At 41.2% G+C, this 22,597-nt stretch overlaps 1 protein-coding gene across 4 annotated transcripts in view; it reads right to left on the bottom strand.

The window, feature by feature from the left end:
- RABGAP1L (RAB GTPase activating protein 1 like) overlaps positions 2,185-22,597 on the bottom strand; it is a 719,827-nt gene continuing 699,414 nt past the window's right edge. For all 4 annotated transcript variants that reach the window (XM_018060617.1, XM_018060619.1, XM_018060620.1 and 1 more), the window contains 5 exons: positions 17,490-17,594; positions 14,892-14,975; positions 11,409-11,480; positions 8,872-9,069; positions 2,185-7,560 (listed from right to left, as the gene is read on the bottom strand). In XM_018060617.1, the coding sequence (XP_017916106.1) occupies positions 7,408-7,560; positions 8,872-9,069; positions 11,409-11,480; positions 14,892-14,975; positions 17,490-17,594 (612 nt within the window). In that variant the 3' untranslated portion in view covers positions 2,185-7,407. The remainder of the gene's footprint in view (positions 7,561-8,871; positions 9,070-11,408; positions 11,481-14,891; positions 14,976-17,489; positions 17,595-22,597) is intronic.

The following is a 22,597-nucleotide window of genomic DNA, read 5'->3' as shown; positions in this document are numbered from 1 at the left end:
TGTGCTCTGTGCTTGCTTTCAGTCTGGAATGGTTTTCCTCCAGATCATCACATAGCTTTTTCTCTCTTCCTTTTCTGCCAGCACTTAAAAACACCTTAGAATTTACCATTTTTAAGAGTCAACAGAAATTCAGTGCTGCTTCTCTCCAGTTGTATCCTGTAATTGTCCTTCCATGTATCATGTAGAAGCAAACTGACTCCTTGCACTGCTACCGTCAGGAGTAACTGGGTACATCAGATCCCAAATCAAGGGGAAAAAAGTGACGCTTGTTGTATCCTGAGATAAAGGCAGGCCAGCATCAATGACACACACATCAGGGTCACGATGTCTAGTTCTAGTCCCTCAAATAAATGAAACTCGGGAACCTGAGCCTTTCCTCTAAAAGTAGACTCCCTAAAATCAAATGCTTTGTCTCTGATTTTTGCAATGCTGATGTCTTAAAATATGGATAGTAGTGTGAGAACCATGAACAAACTAATTATAGACTCTATCCTTGGAAATTGTGTTGTTTCTTTCTATAAATTCTTGTAATTTCTATTTGGCAAGCTTGTTCTTCTAAAGCCTGAACTTCCTCACAAACTTTCTTTGCAAGTAAACTCTCAGAAGATTTTATTCTGGACTTCCCTAGTGGTACAGCAGTTAAGACTTTGCCTTCCAATGCAGGGGGTGCAGGTTCAGTCCCTGGTAGGGGGGGATAAGATCCCAGGCCTCACAGCCAAAAAACACAAAACATAAAACAGAAGCAGTATTGTAACAGATTCAATAAAGACTTTAAAAATGGTCCACATCAAAAAAATCTTAAAAGATTTTGCTCTGAGTGTCCCTTTGACAGCACTCAAAAGTTTTGTTAAAAGCATAATTTCAAAAAGGTGAAATTAATTCTCACGCAAGTAAAAAATGAATGTTAACAAATATTTTATACAACTCATTGCATAAACCAGTGAGAGAACCAGTACCTTGTAAAAACTGTCAAAAAGTGCATTTGCACTGCTAAGTATTTATAGACAATTTAACACTGGAATATTAGTGTAAGGTTGCAAAGTTAGACACAAACTACTTACTGTCCTACAAAGTAGTAAAACTATATCTAACTTTTGGAGTCATCTACTCCACTGGAAAGAAAATGGGATTTGCGTCCCTCCTGCACAAAACCTACAGGTTAACAGGTAACTTCACAAAGACTAGGACCTTTAATCAATAATAAACAGCGAGTTCCACTTACTTTTCATGACAGGACCATTCATGACCTTGTAACTGCCAAGTTCAGTAGATATTTTCTGGATAGTTTGACGGTTTTACTTTTTATGTAAAATTTCTCATTGTTTTAATTGCTACATGGGCCAAACAAAAGATGTCTGTAGTCTGGGTTCGGGGCACAAACTAATTTTGCAATCTGATTAATATTTTTTTAATACATGCTGAATTCTAAGAGAAGCTGACTAATCTGGCTTTCATTTGGCTCCAGGGACAGCCAAAACAAAATGCAAATTAGAACCTAGTGCAAATCACAATTCTCTGTACCCTGCCTCCATTTCAGGAGAGCCTTCAGGATTTTTTCAAAGTTCTGCCTGAATTACATGATGTCACCCACTGGGCTGTACTCTGAAAGATGAGCAGCAGCCACCCAATCCAATATTAGCCAATGAGATTGTTGCAAGATTTTGAATTGGGACACTGAGATGCCAGTCCATCTCTGCCGGTCACTTGAAGACGGGGCATATAAACTTGGAGGTTATACACTGTGAAGCAGGGGGTGCCTCTTTTCAGAGACAGCAGCAGCAGATAAGCATCACCTGTCAAGACAAGCAGAAGAGTGATTATGAGAATAATTGCTCACATTCCTGATGGCATTCCAGCCCTTTGTCCCTGTGCCTCTTCAGGCCCAACAGTTTGGCCTTTGGTGGTATGAGCTAAATATACTTCTTCCCTTTTAATTAACTACCTTTTTATTACTAGGCTAGCTTGAGAGAGTTTGTTACTTGCAACCAAGGAATCTCTAAAGAGAGGCATACAGGGCACTTGGCTGTGCCTGCTGTACATGATATCATTTTGCAAGGCAAACTCCTATTTATTTCTCCTTGCTATAGTGACTAGAGAGTCTAGTATCAGATAAGCTTTTCACCAATGCCGGGTTCAGATGATTCAGAATAAAGTCAACTAGAAAAAAAATTAAAAAGACATAGATGGATTTTAGAACAAATGTTTATTACTGCTTATTGGGGCCAAAGGGGAAACACAAAGCATTGAGAACATCACTGGCTCACAAAAACAGTCACCTTGCTACCTTTTCAGTTGCATTTGTTTATTTCACAAGGCTTCATTCACACGTGAAAACAAGATAGTAATCCAATTCAAGTTCATAACAATTATAAAAGTAAACATTTGTTTGTTGGGACAATGTACAATAAATTGCACTTTTCTTAACAAGCATTACATTTACATTTATAGAGTGTACTATACATAATACATGGAATAATGGAAACATCTAATTGGTCAGTGTTGATAGAGGAGAGAGGCTGCTCACTAATTTCTTTCGTAGTCAATTAGCACTGTTTGAGCTAATCAACTCTTTTATTCTGGAACCTGTTTTCATTGGAGAAGCCATGGGCAAAATCATAGAATTCGTAAAAACAGATGGCATAGAGTTTCTACTACCTCCTCAGCAAGGGAAAGGTAGGAGTTGAAAGAAATGAAGTGAGGCTGACTGAGAAACTTTCTTATTTGAACTAAGGATCCATACATTATGCAGAATACCAAAAATAGAGAAACTGATGCAAAGGCTATTACGATCTTGGATTCTGGGACCAATTCCAGGCTTTATTCTTGTGCTTTCATGACACCAGAGTCTTGACGAATTTATGTCCTTATCATTCAGTTTCCTATATTTTATTCCATATATAATATATAGTTATTAAAAGTTACATTTCAACAGAAAAGATTTTACATGTTAATTTATTGCCAATGAAAAAGGAAAGTAACTTAAAATATTCATTTTCTACTCAATGATTCTTTTTTTTTTAAGTTTCCAGAATACCGCTAACGAAAAACCAGGGGTGGAGGCAGGGAGAGTGGGACACGTTGATGAAGATGTTTTTATAGCAGGGAGCAAATACACTTGCAGATAAGCTTGACATGTAGTGTTTTAGACGGAAGCTAAGACAGGAATGTCTGACAGCTGACTGTAGTCACTAAGCTACTCATAAACATCCACTTTTCTCCTTACAACTCAAGATGATCATCTCCTATCGAGGTGCAGCCCACATGCAAGTTTTCATTTTGGTAGCTCTTGAAAGATAAGAAAATCCCTAAGGGCTCTGCCTGTGTTACATGGAAGCCACCATGAGACAGGAAGATGTTCTGGAGCAGTTCCAGTTCAATGTGACCATCAGCATGGCAACTAGAGGGCAAGAGTTTTGTATCTGGTAGTAGGAAACACAGGCCACTGAGTTGGGTCTGGCCTTCTGTATCTGATCACCATGTGCATGTTCAGTTGAATGGTACCAGGGTATACCAAAGAGGCAGGGATAAGCCATATAAAATTATACCAATCACCAATCACACACACAAATCTCACAGCATTCAAATCAAACAATAGTTCATGCTCTCGTTTACCTATACTTGAAGCAAGAGAAGAAGAATTTTTTTTAAAGAGTAAGTTATACAACAGAATCATCTTACTAAGTAATTAAAAGTGTTCTGTGCCAGAAAGATAAAATATTTCACTTTTTAAAAGCTGCTTTTTCCCTAATACAATCATGAAATTGGACAACCACCTTACCAGAATAATTAGTAGACTGATCTCAAGTAAAGAAAAAGAAAACTCAATCCCTTACATTAGTTACATATGTGATTCTTATCCTCAGAAATGAATCCGTTCCTTTAAGGATCTTTCATCTCTTGTGCCCTAAATTGTATATTCTCTTGTTTCTCTCACTTCAGCTAGGAAATGAAGCCACTAGTTATCAACTGGAAAGTATTTTAGGAAAATGGAATAAGGGTTTGAGAAACATAAATATTAATACATAGTATAAGAGGATGAAAGTTTTGAAAACAATGAAACCAGATACATACTATTAAATATCCCAACATCAGTACAAAGATTACTTTTCTACTTTATTATGGAAATTTAAGAAAGCCAATGAAGAACAAACCACGAACTTAGTAATTGGGAGAGGGAAAGAGAATTATTGGTTGCATGGAAAGATAGGCCATAGGCCTATGTGACATTCCTATTTAGTGTTTCTGATAGGCACTCATATACAGTAACTGAGAATTTCTTTGCATTAAATTATATGTAACTAAATATAACCAAATTGTGCCATGGCTCAGGATGTGGGAAGCTAGAAAACATATGCACTGCAAAATTCAACTTGGTTTCTTTCAGCTCTAAGGAATGTGTTAAGATTCTCAAGATATAAAAGCTAATGACTGAATTATCAAACTGAACTTCATTCTCTTATATTGAAGAATTTAATGAAAGGAGAACTCTTCACTTTTCAGAATGCTGCAAATGTTGGATTTTTGGAGGAATGTTTTATACAGTGTATCCAAGGAAAAGATGAAAAACACTCTAAAATATTTGAAATTTTCCTGGATATTTGAGCTGGTCAACCTCTTTCTAAAATCCAAAGAAGAGTATGAATTCTCAAATATACTTCAAGTTAAGATAAATTAAAACTGCTAAGTCATTCCAGTCGTCTCCGACTCTGTGCGACCCCGTAGATGGCAGCCCACCAGGCTCCCCCGTCCCTGGGATTCTCCAGGCCAGAACACTGGAGTGGGTTGCCATTTCCTTCTCCAATGCATGAAAGTGAAAAGTGAAAGTGAAGTTGCTCAGTCGTGTCCGACTCTTAGCAACCCCATGGACTACAGTCTACCAGGCTCCTCCATCCACGGGATTTTCCAGGCAAGAGTACTGGAGTGGGGTGCCACTGGCAGATACTTAATGCTGGAATGCATGAGTTTTTAAACTATATGGTGAAAGGCATGTGGTCTAGGATAGTGCTACTGTAAGATTGTATGAATAATATCATATGCCAACTTCTGAATTTTCTTTATTTCTGTATTTGCTATTGCTACTCACCCAAAGGCATTATAGTGAGGGACAGTTTAGACTATGATACTAATACACATACCCAAGTATGATGTGGAACTGGAGGAGAAAAAAAATCTATAGATGGCCATCATAATCTGTTAAAAGAGTTAAAATGCAACTGATTAAATGTTTACAATGTTTGTACCTGGTGATTTTGTTTAAAGAAACAAATGTTAGGGGCTATAAAACTGAGCCAGGTCTACAGGTAAGAACTGAACCTAGAGCTAGTTCTCTCTCAACTACCATTTAAGGAAAATTATGCAATTTAGGCATTCTGTGAAATGTAAAAAGAGCTCTGTACAGTAGAATTATGAGATTCACAAAACACAAAAGAAAATCCTTAATTTAGCTAGCCATCTGATAAGGCAACTTGTACAAGGCTTCTTGGGATCAAAGCATAAAGTACCAGGAAAGCTAACAAATTTTACTGAATGATTTACAAAAACAAGTACCAAGATGCAATTTTCTAGCCACTATATTTTACAAAACAAATATTAACTTTTCTAAACCACCACAAATGGAATGTTAAAGTCAACACAGATACTCAGAATGCTGAGTTATTTTCCTCTGGGGTGAAAGGAAATGAAAACTATGATGAAAGATGTCAGGACAAAAAAGAGAATTCTGTAAGAAAAGTATTATTTGATGAGTGTAATGAAGGATAGCAGACAACCACATCAATTTTATAGGCTATAGATGATAGAAGAACACTTACCGATGAGGGGAACTTCACTTTTTAGAGCTTAATGAGTATTTTAGAGAGGATCCACCGTGAGCAACTGGTAGTGCATGGTCCTGGACTTGAGATGGCTCTTACATGAGTTTTACTTCCAAGAGTGTGTTACTTTTAACTGCAACATATGGCACAGATGAGAGTCACTCTGCCACTACAGGGTTTAAGATCCTCTGCAAAGAATATTTTCAACAGTGAAGCCAAGGATGAGCATCAATAAATGTTACTGTACACAGACGACAGTAGTTTGGTTGACGTAAAAGGACCGAAGGCCTCCAAAACAGCTTAAAAAATGGGAAAATTGGTTTTTCCCTTACCAAAGGATTTCTTGCAAAGACTATCTATAAAGACATGTTAAATATAATTGAAAAAAATATTTCCATCAACGTTTACACAATAGCTTTGCCTTTCCATGAGATAAGTATTTCTATAAAGGTTTTATATGCAATCGAAAATGTTACAAATGCATTTGCATCTCTTCATCTAGGGGTACCAAGGGCACATTTTTAGGAAGCTACAGAACTCAGAAAAAGGGGCCTAGTATTAAATTAAGGTGATATGAAGCTGACCTCTATTTCCCATTTCATAACTTTAACAAAGTTACAGTATATTAGTGTTTCCTTCGCAAAGTATATGTCAACATTAAACAAATACTCTGTCCCTGGTTCTACACTCCATTCTAAGCACAGTAACTGTTCTGGGCCTTTTCAGGCTTCTCTGGTAAAGGTCTCCTAAAGATGAAACTCGTAATACCCACTTCTGACTTCACATTTGCCAGAAGGTGCAACTGTATGCTTGCCTAGGAGCTTGCGGTTCTGCAGGATTCTGCAAAGGACCTGTTAGAAGACCAGGACCAAAGTGATTTATTTTATCCTGCATTTATGAAAACTTCAGTTCTTTTTTATCTAGTGTGTGTTCTCAATAACCTATCTTATTCCATGGTTCTTGGCACTTAATTTCCAGATGTACCCCACAGGAAATAAAAATAAACTAATTCTCTTTGGGAACTGTCCAACCCCAGATCTGTTCTTTCCTTCGGATAGGATTATCGCTGTCCAGGGAATCACTTTCAGCAGGAAACCTGACTGGTCATGGCTGGCCCCACAATGTGCTTTATCTGAAGAAGTCCTGAAAAGTTATGAGGTTTAGGTTTCAATCTTTTTTTTTTTTTTTTTTTGCTGTGACAAATATCTTCCTATCAATTCAACCTTGGAATAAAACACATCTCCATTTTCATGTAAGATAAAAATAATTATGAATAATTAGTTCTAAATAAAAAGCATTTAGCTCTGAATTACTTGTTTCCAACCAGACATCAGGCATATAAAATAATGTGTAATAATACTATGACGGATCGGAACACGGCCTTCCATGAAGCACAAACACAGGTATTCAACATAAATCAGGTTAGTTTAAATAACATCCCTTTGAAAAGCGTCATATGAGAAAGATTGAGAGCTACTGAAAGATCCTGGCTTGCTTTCTGGCCTCCTTCCCTTCCTTTCAAAGGGACACCAGGACTCTTCCTGGGTTTCCGTCGCTTTGATCGTTGTGCTCCTGTGCTTGGGTGAGGCTGGAACTATGTGCTCTCCTTGGGGGGCTGGGTGGCCTGTGGTGGCTGCAGCGGCTGCGTGCCCGTGGCTGTTTTGATAGAGTTCAGGGTTTTGCTAAACCAAGAGTTTTTTGCAGCTTGGATTTCATTCATAAGGGCTCCTCTCTGATGTTCAAGTTCCTAATTAAAGAAAGAAAGTCATCTGAGTTATATAAATGTTTTCTCTCTGCCAAAAATAAAATCAGAGTGCAGCTTTTTGGAATCCACACAGCCGTAGTTTTCTTCCTACACACCCAGGTGAGATTTAGTTGGCTTCCGAATGCAGGAAAAAAAAAAACGTAGAGCTAAAAGAGTTACCACTAAAACCCAGAATCTGTGCTTTCTCTGATCAGTGACAGGAAACCTCATTTTACCCTTTCCTCCCCCTTGCAATTTAGGTCCAATTTAGGCTGCAACCTGAGAGAAGATGCTTAAAACCACAGGTAAACGTAAGCATATGGATGGAAAGAAGTTTTACTGATAGTGTAAGCATGAATGAGTTTTGGGTCCCAACACACAGCCTGTGGCCCTGGGAATGTACAAGGTCTGGTGCAGAAAGTTCAGGAGCATTAGTGTGGTGCAGCGGATGCCATGGCAGGATGCAGTGAGGGTGAGGGTCACTGACAGAAGGAAATGGGAACAGTCCATCAGAAGCCAGGACTGTTTTCCCGATTCTGATATCCTCCACAGTGGAACGAGATTATGGGGAAAGGGATTTGGCAAAATCAGGTAAAGGTGAAAAGGGACTCCAAAGAAAAGAATGGCTCTCGGCCAACGTTCAACTGTTAGGGCAAGGATAGCAGGAGGGGTTTGGCTTTTCAACTCCAAGCATCAGCTAAGTGACCAAGTTCAATGAGAAAGGACCATGGCAAAAAAAAACTCAGAGTAAACTAAAAAGGCAATGCTTAAGTTCCCATAAGATGTGTGTGTGTGTGAAATTTAATTATTAAAAATTTATTTAAAACTATGTGTTTATTTTTGTTTAGTTGCTCAGTTGTGTTCGACTCTTTGCAACATGACTCTGCAACCACACAGACGGCAGCATGCCAGGCTTCCCTGTCCTTCACTATCTCCTAGAGTTTGCTCAAACTCATATCTATTGGGTTGGTGATGCTATCCAACCATCTCATCGTCTGTCGTCCCCTTCTCCTCCTGCCCTCAATCTTTCCCAGCATCAGGGTCTTTTCCAATGAATTGGCTCTTTGCATCAGGTGGCCAAAGTATTAGAGCTTCAGTTTCAGCACCAGTCTTTCCAATGAATATTCAGGGTTGATTTCCTTTAGGATTGGCTGGTTTATATCAGTGTTTAATGTAAAATACAACTCATTAGTGGGCAGAAAATGTATTCATCATATATGGTGTAACATTCCATGATTCTGAGTTTTAATACTAGAATATCCTGGACCACTAACTTTTATTTTTTTCTTATTGGTCTTTTATCAAATTACCAACCTGGATTTTACACTTGGCCTCCACCAGCTGCAGTTTGGTTTGTGCCAATTCCAGCTCCATCTCCCTCAGTTGCTTCTTAAGAGAGTCCTTCTCATCATCCGATTCAATCCCCTGGTCCTCTCTGCTTATGGCCGCTACTTTCAAAGCGCCCTCCTTGCTGAAAATGTCACTGCAGTGTTTACATGCCATCATCTTACCCTGAAATATCCAAAAGAGATAACCAGTATCGAACTGCACTTCATGGCATATATCATGTCCTGAGACACTGTGACACGCTTTTTCTTTGGACACTGCTTTGATCATCAAATGAAGGCCCATTTGTGAAAGTATTTTTTCTTGGGCTATGACCAAAATGGTTATAATCAGCACAAAACCCAACTATCGAAGACAGGTGCTACTTTTTCTTAAAGTAACTATAGAAAAACTCCGGAGATAGGAAGTGTTATAGCATTTTCTTGAATGTGTTCTACAAATTTTATTCTACCGTTATCCTTACTGGATGCCAAGCCCATGGCATATACTCTACATGCATTAATTACCTCATTTAACCCTAGAGCTACCGTATGATTAGGTACTATTATCATCCCCATTTACAAATGAAGAAACTTAAAGAGTACAAGTAAACTTGCCTATGGTAGACAAGAAAGGTCATTATGAGTAACCTAAGTCTACCCTAGCAACAAACAAGTATTGGGTTGGCCAAAAAGTTCACTTGGGTTATTCCATAACATGGTATAGAGGTACCCAAACAAATTTTTTGGCCAACTCAAGATATGTCCTTTTGTTCAACTTTAAGGAAAGATGGTCGTTATTGTTCAAGGTGATAAAAGTCACTGGGTTACGTGCCTGGACTGCCCATCAAGCAGAGAGCACTGAACAATAGCAACAAAACTGCTGTTTTCTTTAAATATCTTCAAAAAATTTAGAGATAAGGGATATTATAAAACATTTATATTTTGATGTCCTACTGTTACAAGCTCAGGATGTCCCTAACCATAACCATGCTCCTCTCTTCACACACACACACACACACACCCCCCCCACAAAGCAACCGTGCTCACACTTCTGTGTCACTGTGCATGACCCCACCAAGTAGGCCTAAAGGCTTTGGTGTCATCTTTTCATTAGCTGCTTCTTCATTCCACTGGTCATTAAATCCTTTCTCTGGTATTATCCAAGCATGTCTCCCAGGCCCAAAGCCCCAAAAGTCACCTTCCCAGAGCAAGGTTCAGATCTTTCAGTTCTCATGTCTCAGATTTTCAGGTTATAATTTATAAAATATGTATTCACTGAGTATTGTGTGCCAAGTTCTAGACTAAGCACTTTATATACATCATCTTATTTAATCATGACCTTATGAGGTAGATAATATCTCTAGTTTACAGAACACAAAATAAAGCTATGCTTAGTCGCTCAGTCATGGCCGACTCTTTGCAACCACATGGACTGTAGCCCACCAGGCTCTTCTGTCCATGGGGATTCTCCCGGCAAGAGTACTGGAGTGGGTTGCCATGCCCTCCTCCAGGGGATCTTCCTAACCAGGGATCAAACCCACATCTCCCACATTGCAGGTGGATTCTTTACCATCTGAGCCGAGGTTAAATAACTTGTCAAGTTGTTAAATGATATGCCAAAGTGCCTAGAATGCATTTACTTACTAGTACTGTATAAACCTGAGTATATTCAAATTGAATTGCATCAGGTTTCTATAACACTGGTCCCAAGAGTGGGCTGTGCCAACGGTGCTGCTTAAAGAACACCAATCCACCTAATTTACTCCTGGTTCTGTAGAATAAGCTATTGCTTTTTTCAAATAGAAAAGAAACACAAGGATTTCTACCACGAGGGGGCAGCATATAAATAAATGTGACTCTGTGACCCCATGGACTGTAGCCCACCAGGCTCCTCTGTCCATGGAATTCTCCAGGCAAGAATCCTGGAGTGGGTTGCCATTCCCTTCCCCAAGGGAATCTTCCTGACCCAGGGATTAGAACTCGGGTCTCCTGCATTGCAGGCAGATTCTTTACTGTTTGAGCCACCAGGGAATCCTAATAAATGCTACAGGTTTTCTTTACATCTCTAAAACACTGGTGGAAGAATCCACCTCCAGCTGAGTTCTACATTGCCCATGGTGTCTAGTGTTTAAGAGATTAATGGATTGATCCTACTGGGCTGCACACTGAAGTCACATCAATCCAGGCACAGCTGGGATGCCGGCTTCTGAGGGTTCCCAGGTTGCCAAAATGCAAGAAAGCTCAGGGGCCTCGTGTGCCAAGGCTGAAATCTAACCTCTTTTCCTGTTACCTGTCTCTGATAGCCCACAAGGTTTATGGGCTTTCATCTGGCCCACATCCCAGTCCAGAGACGAATCCTATTCTCCATAATTCCTAAACCCTTTGTAACAAAGGTAGGGCGGGGGCTGTATTTACAGGCTGTCCTGCCTGTGGTGTGTCATCATATATTGGGATCAGGCACTCACTTAAGATGACATGAATTGGGAAGACACTGTATGACAGAACTGTTTCATTCTTTCTCACCTTTACCACTTCCAGCTCCTCCTTGCTGGCTGCTTGCTGTTTCTCCAGTCGGGTACTCAACTGGGAACAGATCTAAGAGAAAGAAAAGAGCTGCTTTATTAGAAAGTACGACTCATGTAGCATGCGCACATAGCTGTTTATTCACCCATATATCACTCTAGCACCTCTGACACTAGAAGAAACTTTGCAAATTTGCCAGTCATTCCCACAATGAGCAGCAGAAAGTCTAAGCCTGTTCTGTGTGTAAAGCACATTTCTATCTCAGTCAGTAGTAAAAACACAGGGGATAAGTTTGATTTATGTCTGTCACTAGCTTTTGTGACTGGTTCCAGAGAATTCCTGTCCTCACTTTGGAATCAATCTAGAATCTTGCTGACTGTCTACTTTGGGCAAGGTACTATTTTAGGAATCTGATGAAAATAATTCTGAACCAGAAATGTCTCCTGTCTCCTACAACACAAACAGTTTCTGTTTTCAATCACAAGTTTCTTTAGGAAGTGGCAGAGTGAATTTTTTAAAAGTTAAAATGACCAGAAAATAATAGAGACTTAAAACTTGAAACAAGAGGTTTGGCAACACAGAATAAAATGAAATGCCTGGAAGTCTAGCTCTGTGACTTCCTAGGATGGTGTCCTTGGGTATATTCACTCATCTTTCTAAGCCTCAGTTTCTTCAGCACTTTTCATAGCACTGAAAAGTACTGTGCTGTGATAATCACTGGGAAAGAACATTTACATAAAGGTTTAATATAGGACCATTAAATAACATCTCATTATTCTGAAACAAGGTGTTAACAAGTACAGGGAACAGAAAGAAATAAGTGCTTTCAAAGTCCCCCAAATTGTGTGTGTGTGTGTATGTGTGTGTGTACACCGAGAGACTGAGCCCAGAGAGAGAGAGATATATCTCTGCAGAGAGAGATATATATATCTCTCTCTGTGCTCAGTGTCTCAGTCATGTCTGACTCTTTGCAGCCCCATGGACTGTAGCCTGCCAGGCTCCTCTGTCCATGGAATTTTCCAGGCAGGAATACTGAAGTGGGTTCCTCCTCCAGGGGATCTGCCCAATCCAGGGATTGAACCTGTGTCTCTTGCCTCTCCTGCATTGACAGGTGGATTCTTTACCACTGTGCCACCCAGGAAGCCCTATATAAACTATATATATACATATAAAACTTCAAGGTCAAGTATTACTAAGTCCAAGTGAAGTGAGAATCTTTTTATTTTGGACAAAAAATGGAATAAAACATTAAGGGGATGTCAAATTTTCAAGTGCAATTTAGACTAAAAACATAAAAGGTCTACCTCTATTATCAAAACAGACACTTAAAAAAATCCCAGTCTATAGTTTTAGAGATCAGAACTTGTTGAGTTCAGTCTCCAGTTTCTCCAGATCCAGGCCTGGAAACAATACGCAGGACTGTACTGGCTGATGTTAAAAGGAAGCGATCTCTATAGCAATTCTGGCAAACCATAAACCATTTTAAATAAGCCCAAACCTTCTGAAATACAGCCAGTTCCAACTACAGAATGCATTTGGATTATATGTTTAATTATTTTCAAAGAGATGGGCCTGTTGCTTGAAGTGCTTGCCAGATAATATTAAAGAATGGTCCCAAGGACTGCTCTTTGAAAAGTGCTGCATATGGAGGCCACCTATGGCCTAATGTGATGGAAAAAATGCATCTGCAGTGATGACAAGCACGTGGTCTTTGATGTTCCTCGTACTGCTTAATGTCTAACCAGTCCTTCTCCTAGCTATCCAAATGCAAAGTGTCCTTATTAACTCTCTTGTATTTCTTGTTCTCCGTTTTCACTGCTATCTACTGTAGCTCAGGACCCGTTCTGTCTCAGTTAGCCTCTGCTGTTGGCCCCTGGCTGCTCTCTGTCTTTCTTTGCCTATGTATCTCTCCACTTGCTTCCACAGTTCTCCCTGGGACTGAGTGGTGCCAGTTCCATGTTCCCAGTCATGCCACTGTCCTGCTACAAACAAAATGAAGTACAAACTCCTCAGCCTGTCCCTGAAGACGCTGCCTGAACTCGGTCCCAACTCATCTTTGCTTTTCTTGCCTGCACTTGAAACTCATACTAAACAAAACTGTGGCTAACCAACCCCCCATGCCTTTGCCCATGCTCTTCCCAACCTTTCCAGCCTTTCCTTCTCCATCTCCATATGCCTGAACCTCACCTTATCTTTGAAGCACAGCTCAAATCACTTCCTTCTCCAGGAAGGGATTCCTTATCTCCCATATATAATTCCCTCTCCTCTTAATTATGGCCAAGTTTTACCTATTACAAGATCAGTTTCCAGAGAAGAGAAACTGAATCAATTTCTCTTTTATTCCTCCAAAGTATCAAGCCTCACAGGCAGCAGGCATTAAATAAAGATACATTGATTATATATATGTATAGATAAATAAGCATATAGATATAAACAGATTATAAAACAGAGTAAGATAGTTCTGAAGCCTTAGTTCTAAGCAATCTTCCAAGAAAGGGGGAAATCCTTGTGGAAAGATATTCATAATAACAAATGAACTAGTTTTCCTCCAAAAGCATGAACAATATGACTGACATTTTTATTTATATATCAATAGCAACAAAGCATACTCAGTGTATTAAGTGATTCTTTCTAGTTGGAAAGATTAAGGGAGGTTTGTTTGCTTTGTGTTTTTCTGCACTTCCACAAGGGACATACATTTTATTTACAAGCAAAAAACCATTTTTAAAAAAAGTAAGACTTAGACTTCTAGCTCCTTTGTGAAACAGGAGACCCTAGGGAAATTTCTGGATAAGTAGGTGGCATATGGTGCCTTAATAATTTGGGAAAGCTGGAACTTGAACAGTCGAGTCAGGGTCTTGTGACAACAAGCGGATTCCTGGCTGTGCCCCAGCCTAACCAGCAGGGACCAGTAGAGCTGGAATGGAGGCTTTCTGAGACCCTGTTTGGTGATGAGATCAGAAACGTCCTCAAGGAGAACAGCCCCTGCCTCCACCCGCCAACCTTAAAAGATCACTTTAAGGTTCACAAGAGCCTTCCTGCTAGGCACTAGCCCCTGTTGGGTGAGGCCACACAGGCATGTGCAGGAAAGAGCTCCCGTGCTCTCTACTGCGACAGCAAAGGACACACAGATCTCCTAGCTGCACAAATGCTAAATTCTAGTGCTTGGCAAAGGTGATCTACTGGAAATTAGCTTCTGAGTAAAGCAGAGGCAGGATCCCAATGGTAATAAGATTTCTCATTCCTCTAAATCTATCAAACATTGAAAACAACCAACAGACTGTTTTGCTCAATTAAACTTCCCGTGTTATCAGCAAGCATGTCTAACCACTGTCTGTTTCAGAGGAGAAAATGAGCCAACAAATATAATCTGTGCAGTGCAGCGACTGTTCTGGAAACTCTAAAAACAACCAAACAAAATTTCCTCAAAGAAAAAAGTGAAACAAATACTTCCACAGTGATGAAGCCCAGAGGGCACATTACCTGTTTATACTCGGCAATGATAGCTGTAGTCTTCTTGATTTCATATTCCGCCTTCTCTAGCTGTTTCCTGAAGACTTCTTTTAGCTATAAAGAGTAAGAATGAGAAACATCAAGACTCAATCCAAATCTTTACACATTTCCACCAATATCCATATTCAAGTGTGCCTGATTCCAAGTCAACAACAAGGTAAACAACTGTCGAATAAGGGTCCATTCAGAAGCTATCTTTATTCTCATGAGTCTAAAACAGAAAACATCAAGGCAAACACCTCATGTACTCTTCATGCTCTGTCACAGACTACTGAAAAAACATTTCAGGCCTTCTTTCTTGTCTCATATTGACTCTGTTGTTACCTCTATGGAGGTAGAAACAAGAGGCTTTGGGACTGGAGTCAGAAACGGAGGTGTGGACTAAAGAAACACTGACTTTGGAAGTTAAAGTGACATACGATGCAGTACTTGTTACAGTCACAGAAATACTGAATTATGAATGCTGAACCTAAAACCACAGTTATTTCTGTAGCTTGGCAGCTCAAGAAGAAGGTTAGAGCAATGAAAAGGCTTAGATGTCACCAGATAAAAGGGAAAGAATTCAGTTCTCCCAAGATGACCAAACAAAAACCAACCCTGGTTAATCTGCAAGTACACGATCAGAAAACAACTGATGAACTCTGCTTTGCAGCATCCCAAAATATGAATGGAGGATACTTGGTACTTCCAAATTCACAAGTTATTGCAATTGATAGCTGAACTTCTCATTAGAAGATTTGGGAGTTTCTTCATATTTGCTACATTCTAAAATTTTAAGAGCATTTGTAGGTTATATTGATTCAAACTCATTTGTTTTTATTGGTCTCTGTTCTTTATCTTCCATAATTCAAGGACATCAACCATGCCCCTTGTCCCTTCTGCCATAAGGTTCCACTGACTCAGGGTCAACTTAGGTAGCTGAGAGGCTTTGAGTAAGTTCACTCAGTTTCTCTAAGTTGTACTTAACTCATTTGACAAATAAGAATAATCTCTATCTCACAAGTGAAATGAAGTGAAGTTGCTCAGTCGTGTCCGACTCTTTGTGACCCCATGGACTGTAGCCTACCAGGCTCCTCTGTCCATGGAATTTTCCAGGCAATAGTATTTTCCTTCCCCAGCGGATCTTCCCGACCCAGGGATCGAATCCAGGTCTCCCGCACTGTAGACAGACGCTTTACAGTCTGAGCCACCAGGGAAGAAGGGAACCATAATTAAAATAGGATACACCCACACACACACACACACACAAGGAAAATCATGGATTAAATTCCTTTGTTAATAGCTTTATTATTTACCTAAAGTACTGAAGTAGGCCCTCAAAAAGCAGGAAATAAAGAAAAGAGTAAAACCCATCAAAATGCCAAGATCAAACCAATAATCAGCCCCTGAATATTTTTGATTACGTTAAAAAAATTCCTGGTCCACCATAATTGCCAAAACATTTCATTATTTAGGGGAAAAAATGAAAATCATGGAATATTTTTAATAAATTCCGGAAGATGCTAAATAACACATCCCTTCATTAGTAACTTTACTGGAACTTTTGCTGGTTGCTTGGAAGGAGGTCTTTGAAATGCTTTGTGTTCTGTTTTATATTTAGTATTATTGATGTCTCTGAATGAAACTCATTAAAACAATTGAGCTAATCGTGCCTGGCTGGGACAGACAGAGATGGAGACCACTGGTGAAACAGCCTGCTCTTCTTTACGGAAGTCGGAAGCTCTGATTCCAGCTGTCACCTGTCACCTCTGGGGCTCCTTGGCAATGGCGTGTCTTCCAGGTGCACCCTCACCACTCACATGAAGACAGGAGGGAGCTAATTTCAAGGCTGGTTCCCAAAGGGTTTCTTTCTATTTCCTCAGAGAATATGATTTGAGAGTTCTGCCAGGAACAGATATGTTGGTGCTCCTTCTTCAAAGTCATCAATCCAGAAAATGAAGCGTGACTGATGGAGGCAAACCTCAGCAGAGATCTCTGTAGGCATCCGGCTTAACGATCCCCATAAATGACTTCAGAGAAGCCAGTCGTCTTGGAGAGCAACACGAAATTTACAGATCTGCCACAGCTCTTGGGCCATAATTCCAAGCTCCTAAACTTGGAGAAGACTTAACACTCTTGCTAGACATTTCAGTGAAGGCAAATTCCTGAAAGCTGTTCCAGGGTGGAAATGCTGCCACCTCTCCTAACACCCTTCGGGAGAAATGACTCAGTGCTACTCACATGTACCGCTTCAGCACCAGCCTTGATTTAGAACAAATTTAACTTTACTTCATATTTAACTGATGCTGGGAAAGATTGAAGGCAGGAGGAGAAGGGGACGACAGAGGATGAGATGGCTGGATGGCATCACTGGCTCAATGGACACGATTTTGAGCAAGCTCTGGGAGATGGTGAGGGACAGGGAAGCCTGGCGTGCTATAGTCCATGGGGTCGCAAAGAGTCGGACGTGACTGAGTGACTGAACAACAACAACAACAACAACTTTCCTTCTTGTTCATAGTATTAATCAGGTCCAGGAACCAATGCACCCGCGTGAAGCCTGGCTTCCCACCCCTCCGTGCCTGTTACCTGAGCCGTCTCTTCCTCCTGCTTCCTCTTCTCTTCTTCGGTCTCCACCAGCCTCTGCTTGGTCAAGAGAAGCTCTTTATTCAGCACGTCCGCCTTGTCTTCTGCCTGCAAATCAGAGCACATTAGGCATGAAGAAGGTGAAGAAAGCATGTACATACTTTCTGGGACAGCATCCCCAGAAGCCTTTCTTCCACTCTGGCTCACCCAGGGGTGGGGGGTGGGGGTGGTTGCTTTCAATGAATGCCGACTAAGTACCACATGCTCAGCACATGTTATCTCTAATCCTCACAGCAAAAATTATTTTCCAGATAATGGTAGCAAGGTTTGAAGAGATCATATAACCAGACTGGGACACCCATTTAAGATCAGAGTCACAGTCTGAATTCGGATGTGAATGGCATGGAAGGCCATGTTCCTTCTAAGTGTTTCTTCCACATTTTCAGCAGCCACAACAGCACAGACTCTGAGGCTACGGTAGGATGGGATGAAGGGCTGGAGCCTCCCTGGGAAGCTTCTACCTGGTGATGTGTGGGGCACAGCCAGACAGGAGGAGCAGACAGGCTGATCTCCGAACCACAGTAGGTGAGAAAGTTTTAAGATCAGCTGAGGGAACCTGGCCCACCAGGGTACTCACAACAGCAGTAAGGAGAAATGAAAACCAAAAACCCATAACAGGGACAGCCCAGAAGCAAACTGAAGTAAGGGCCAAGAATCCAGGCACACAAGACCGTATTTCTAGAACAGCCAAGAAAACTCAGAGAGAGTGCTCTGCTCTTAATTTGGATACAGAGCCAAAATTCACTGTGAAAGCACTGTGCGTGTGTACATCTAACTTAGTTAACGTGTGTCTGCCTGCTTTACACATTAGGGCCCTCACCTCACCCTTACCTCAGCTTCACGCTCACTTCTGCAGCACAAGGTGGCCCGAGCCCCGTCCCACTCAGCCCATCCGAATAGGTTCCCCACCCTCACCTAAACTCGTATTTCCCCTGGTAGCACTTGCCATGATCTAGAGTGACAAACTGTGTGCGTGATGTGTGTGCCTTGCCCACTTGGCCGCAAGCTCTAGGAGGCAGGAGCCCTCTTTCCTGTGCTCATCACTACACCCCCAGCACCAAGCCCAGGACCAGAACAGAGCTCATGCTCCGTAAGTGTTTACTGAGTGAATGGACGTGGTTCTCTGAGTTATCGGAGAGGCAGACTTGGGGGAGGGGACCACAGGATGAGCTCAGCACAGGAAACTACAGACACTGCAGATGGGCAGCTCTTTGGAGAAGCCACCCCCGGCTGACAGCAGCAAAACGCTGTCTAAGTCATTGTGAAAACTGGCCAGGTGGCCCTCTGTCTGCGTTTCGCCGTATCTCCCACGTGTCCAGATGGCCGGGCCAGCACAGTCTGCTGGGTCCTGGCAGAGAAACTACCTTCCAGCTTCTCGGTTCTGTCTTCCAGTTCCTGATGTGCCCACAGCCCAGTGCTCATAGCTGTTTTCAGATGACTTGGAACTGCCTGGTAGTTAAAGTGAAAAATTCCCTTCTGAAGACTCTGAAATTTGTTCTGATACATTAGATTTCAGGAAGAAAATCTACACGGCAAAAAAACACATCCTAAAAGTAGAGGTGGGCCTCAAAAAAAGCAACATGTATATGCAGGTTTTAATAAATTGTAAGATACTAGATGATTGATACTAACTATGGACACTTAAAACTGAAAATTCTAGAGCTGCAAACCAGATGACAAGTTACCCACAAAGTGGGAGATGCTCCCCAAAGTCTCTAATGAAGGGTCTCCCAGTGGCAAATCAAGAGCTTGCATTGATGGATGCTCCTCTAATTGCCCGAGAGTTCGGTTCAACTATCCTTCAGTTGTTCCACTATGGCATAAGCCTTTGAAAATATTTTTAAGTAAAAAAATTCAATTTTCTAGTAAAAAAAAAAAGTGAGGTCCTGATGGCTTCAGTGTTTAAGTGAAAGTGTTAGTGGCTCAGTTGTGCCCATCTCTTTGCAACCCCATGAACTCCAGCCCACCAGGCTCCTCTGCATGGGAATTCTCCAGGCAAGGATACTGGAGTGGGTTGTCATTTCCTTCTTCAGGGAATCTTACCGACCCAGGGATCGAACCCAGGTCTCCCGCACTGCAGGCAGGTTCTTTACCGTCTGAGCCACCAAGGAAGCAAAAATCTTATCAAATCTGTCTCCCTAGAATGGCTGCCCACTGGTTAAGGTTCTACCCCAGAATTTCTGAGTGACAGCCTTGCTAATAAAGACGACTGCACTTTAACTTCCTCTTACTGTACTCCCAGCAGGTTCTGTTTTGTAAAGAGAATGGTCCTTTTAATAACAAAAATCATGACACTCTGAAACAAATGTTTTCTAAGTTTGGTTTCTCGAAGGAAGATTCTCTCAAACTGTGAGCCTTCTGTAAACCTCTGAAGAGTCAATGCTATCCTGACATTTAGCACCAAGCTTCTGAAATTCTGCAGCATATCTAAATGCTTACAATTTTGGAAATATCTATAAGAAAAGAAAAAAAAATCCACTTTCCTGAGGAAACTTTTAATAAACAAGAAGACTCTTGAGAGTCCCTTGGACTGCAAGGAGATCCAACCAGTCCATTCTGAAAGAGAACAGCCCTGGGATTTCTTTGGAAGGAATGATGCTTAAGCTTAAACTCCAGTACTTTGGCCACCTCATGCGAAGAGTTGACTCATTGGAAAAGACTCTGATGCTGGGAGGGATTAGGGGCAGGAGGAGAAGGGGATGACAGAGGATGAGATGGCTGGCTGGCATCATTGACTCAAACCCTCAAGCTAATGCCCTTCCTCGAAGTCTGGAGGGGCTAGGTGCCCAAATCGCAGGGACAGCTTTTGGATATAAACCCCACTCGGGCAGAAACTGCAAGATCAGATTTTAGGAGGAGATAGCAAGTTTTGAATTAGCAATTCAATGACATAGCAATTTCATTCTTCCATCTAGATAATAAGCTTCAAAAGGCAGAGGGGCCAGGTCTTAACTACTGTTTTAAAAAGAGAATGACAGGCATGAGGGAGGGAAATAAAGAGAAGGAATAAATGAAGGAATCTTCTCTTTTGGGACTGATCTAGTAGCTCCATGAGATACTTAGGTACTCAATAATTAATTATTTCAGGAGGACCCTAGCAACTTTTCCAGACTAATCTACAAAATGAATTCTTTGGGGGTGGAGAAATAATTTTTTAAATAATATATTTTTCTGATCATTAACATTATAAGGCATATTATTACTTAACCAAGGGTAAAAATATTAGTCATGCCCAACTCTTTGCAACCCCATGAGCTGTAGCCTGCCAGTCTTCTTTGTCCACGGGATTGTCCAAACAAGAATATTGGAGTGGGTTGCCGTTTCCTTCTCCAGGGGATGGATCTTCCTGACCCAGGGACTGAACCTGGGTCTCCCGCATTACAGGCAGATTCTTTACTGTCTGAGTCACCAGGGAAGCCTCTAACCAGAGGTACTTAAGTAATTTAAGGTCTCAGAAAAGATAAATAATTGAAAAAAGTATAAAGACGAATATAAAAAGTAGAGGTAATTTAAGGTCTTAGAAAAGATAAATAACTGAAAAAAGTATAAAGATGAATATAAAAATTAGACTTACTCTTATCACCCAGAGATATCTAAAAGCAACATTTTTTAGAGTTTTCAAAAATTAATTTGTTCTTTATTTTTATTTTTGGGTGCCTTGTGCCTTCATTGCTGCACTTAGACTTGTTGCAATGAAAAGGGAAAAAAGAAGAATGAGTTTTACTTTTCTTTCCTGAGAACAAAGAAGACGGAGAGAACAGTGAGCAGGCCTAATCACTCCTAGTTTTTAACAGGTCCTATGTATGGATGTGAGAGTCAGACTGTGAAGAAAGCTGAGCGCTGAAGAATTGATGCTTTCAAACTGTGGTGTTGGAGAAGACTCTTGAGAGTCCCTTGGACTGCAAGGAGATCCAACCAATCCATTCTGAAGGAGATCAGCCCTGGGATTTCTTTGGAAGGAATGATGCTAAAGCTGAAACTTTGGCCACCTCATGCGAAGAGTTGACTCATTGGAAAAGACGCTGATGCTGGGAGGGATTGGGAGCAGGAGAAGGGGACGACAGAGGATGAGAAGGCTGGATGGCATGACTGACTCGATGGCCGTGAGTCTGAGTGAACTCTGGGAGTTGGTGATGGACAGGGAGGCCTGGCGTGCTGCGATTCATGGGGTTGCAAATAGTCAGATATGACTGAGGGACTGAACTGAACTGAACTGAACTGAATGTGTAGCCTATAACTAAGCTTGCTTTTCTGCCCCCAGGCTCTGCATGAGCTGCATTCTGCACCTACTATCCTTTAACTCTGTGCTAATTACATCCTGTATCTGGTGCTCAACTTTACAGCACTCTCTTTGGTGTGTCGTTTTCTCTCTTTTTGCATTATAGAAACTCTATGCTAATTACATCCTGTATCTGGTGCTCACCTTTACAGCACTCTCCCTGCAGAGCGCTCTGTGTAGTTTTCTCTCTTTTTGCATTATAGAAAGAAGGCCACAGTACAATACACAAAAGACAATGGAGTCAACTACTAGGCTATGGGACTGCCAGACCCAATTAACAGGCTGAGGCTAGTCTGCAACTGTTTTTGAAACAATGCAAGAGGAAGAATACAAGGTCTTTACACTTTTGTTCCTCATCACCGACCCCTGAGGGCAAGCCCTCATCTGTAGAATCCTCCAGATCCCTCATAGGCTTCCCTAGTGGCTCAGACGGTAAAGAATCCACCTGCAATGCGAGAGACCTGGGTTCCATTGCCCTGGGTTCAATCCCCGGGTTGGGAAGGTCCCCTGGAGCAGGGCATGGCAACCCACTCCAGTATTCTTGCCTGGAGAATCCCCAACAACAGAGGAGCCTGGCGGGCTAGTCCATGTGGCCGCAAAGAGTAGGACAAGACTGAGTGACTAAGCACAGCACAGATTCCTCATGGAAGTGGGGCACAATTTTTGAGGCATGTGCCTGCTGTGTCTCCCTTCCGCCAGCTGAGGATTAAATTCTCCTTTCTAGTTCCCCCAGACTCTTGTCTCTGTATTTTTTATTAGGTCTCAGTAGTCA

This window comes from Capra hircus, chromosome 16, assembly GCF_001704415.2.
Source record: "Capra hircus breed San Clemente chromosome 16, ASM170441v1, whole genome shotgun sequence".
Taxonomy (NCBI): Eukaryota; Metazoa; Chordata; class Mammalia; order Artiodactyla; family Bovidae; genus Capra; species Capra hircus.
Note: the sequence above shows the minus strand (reverse complement) of the source record. Positions and strands in the feature narration are given on the sequence as shown.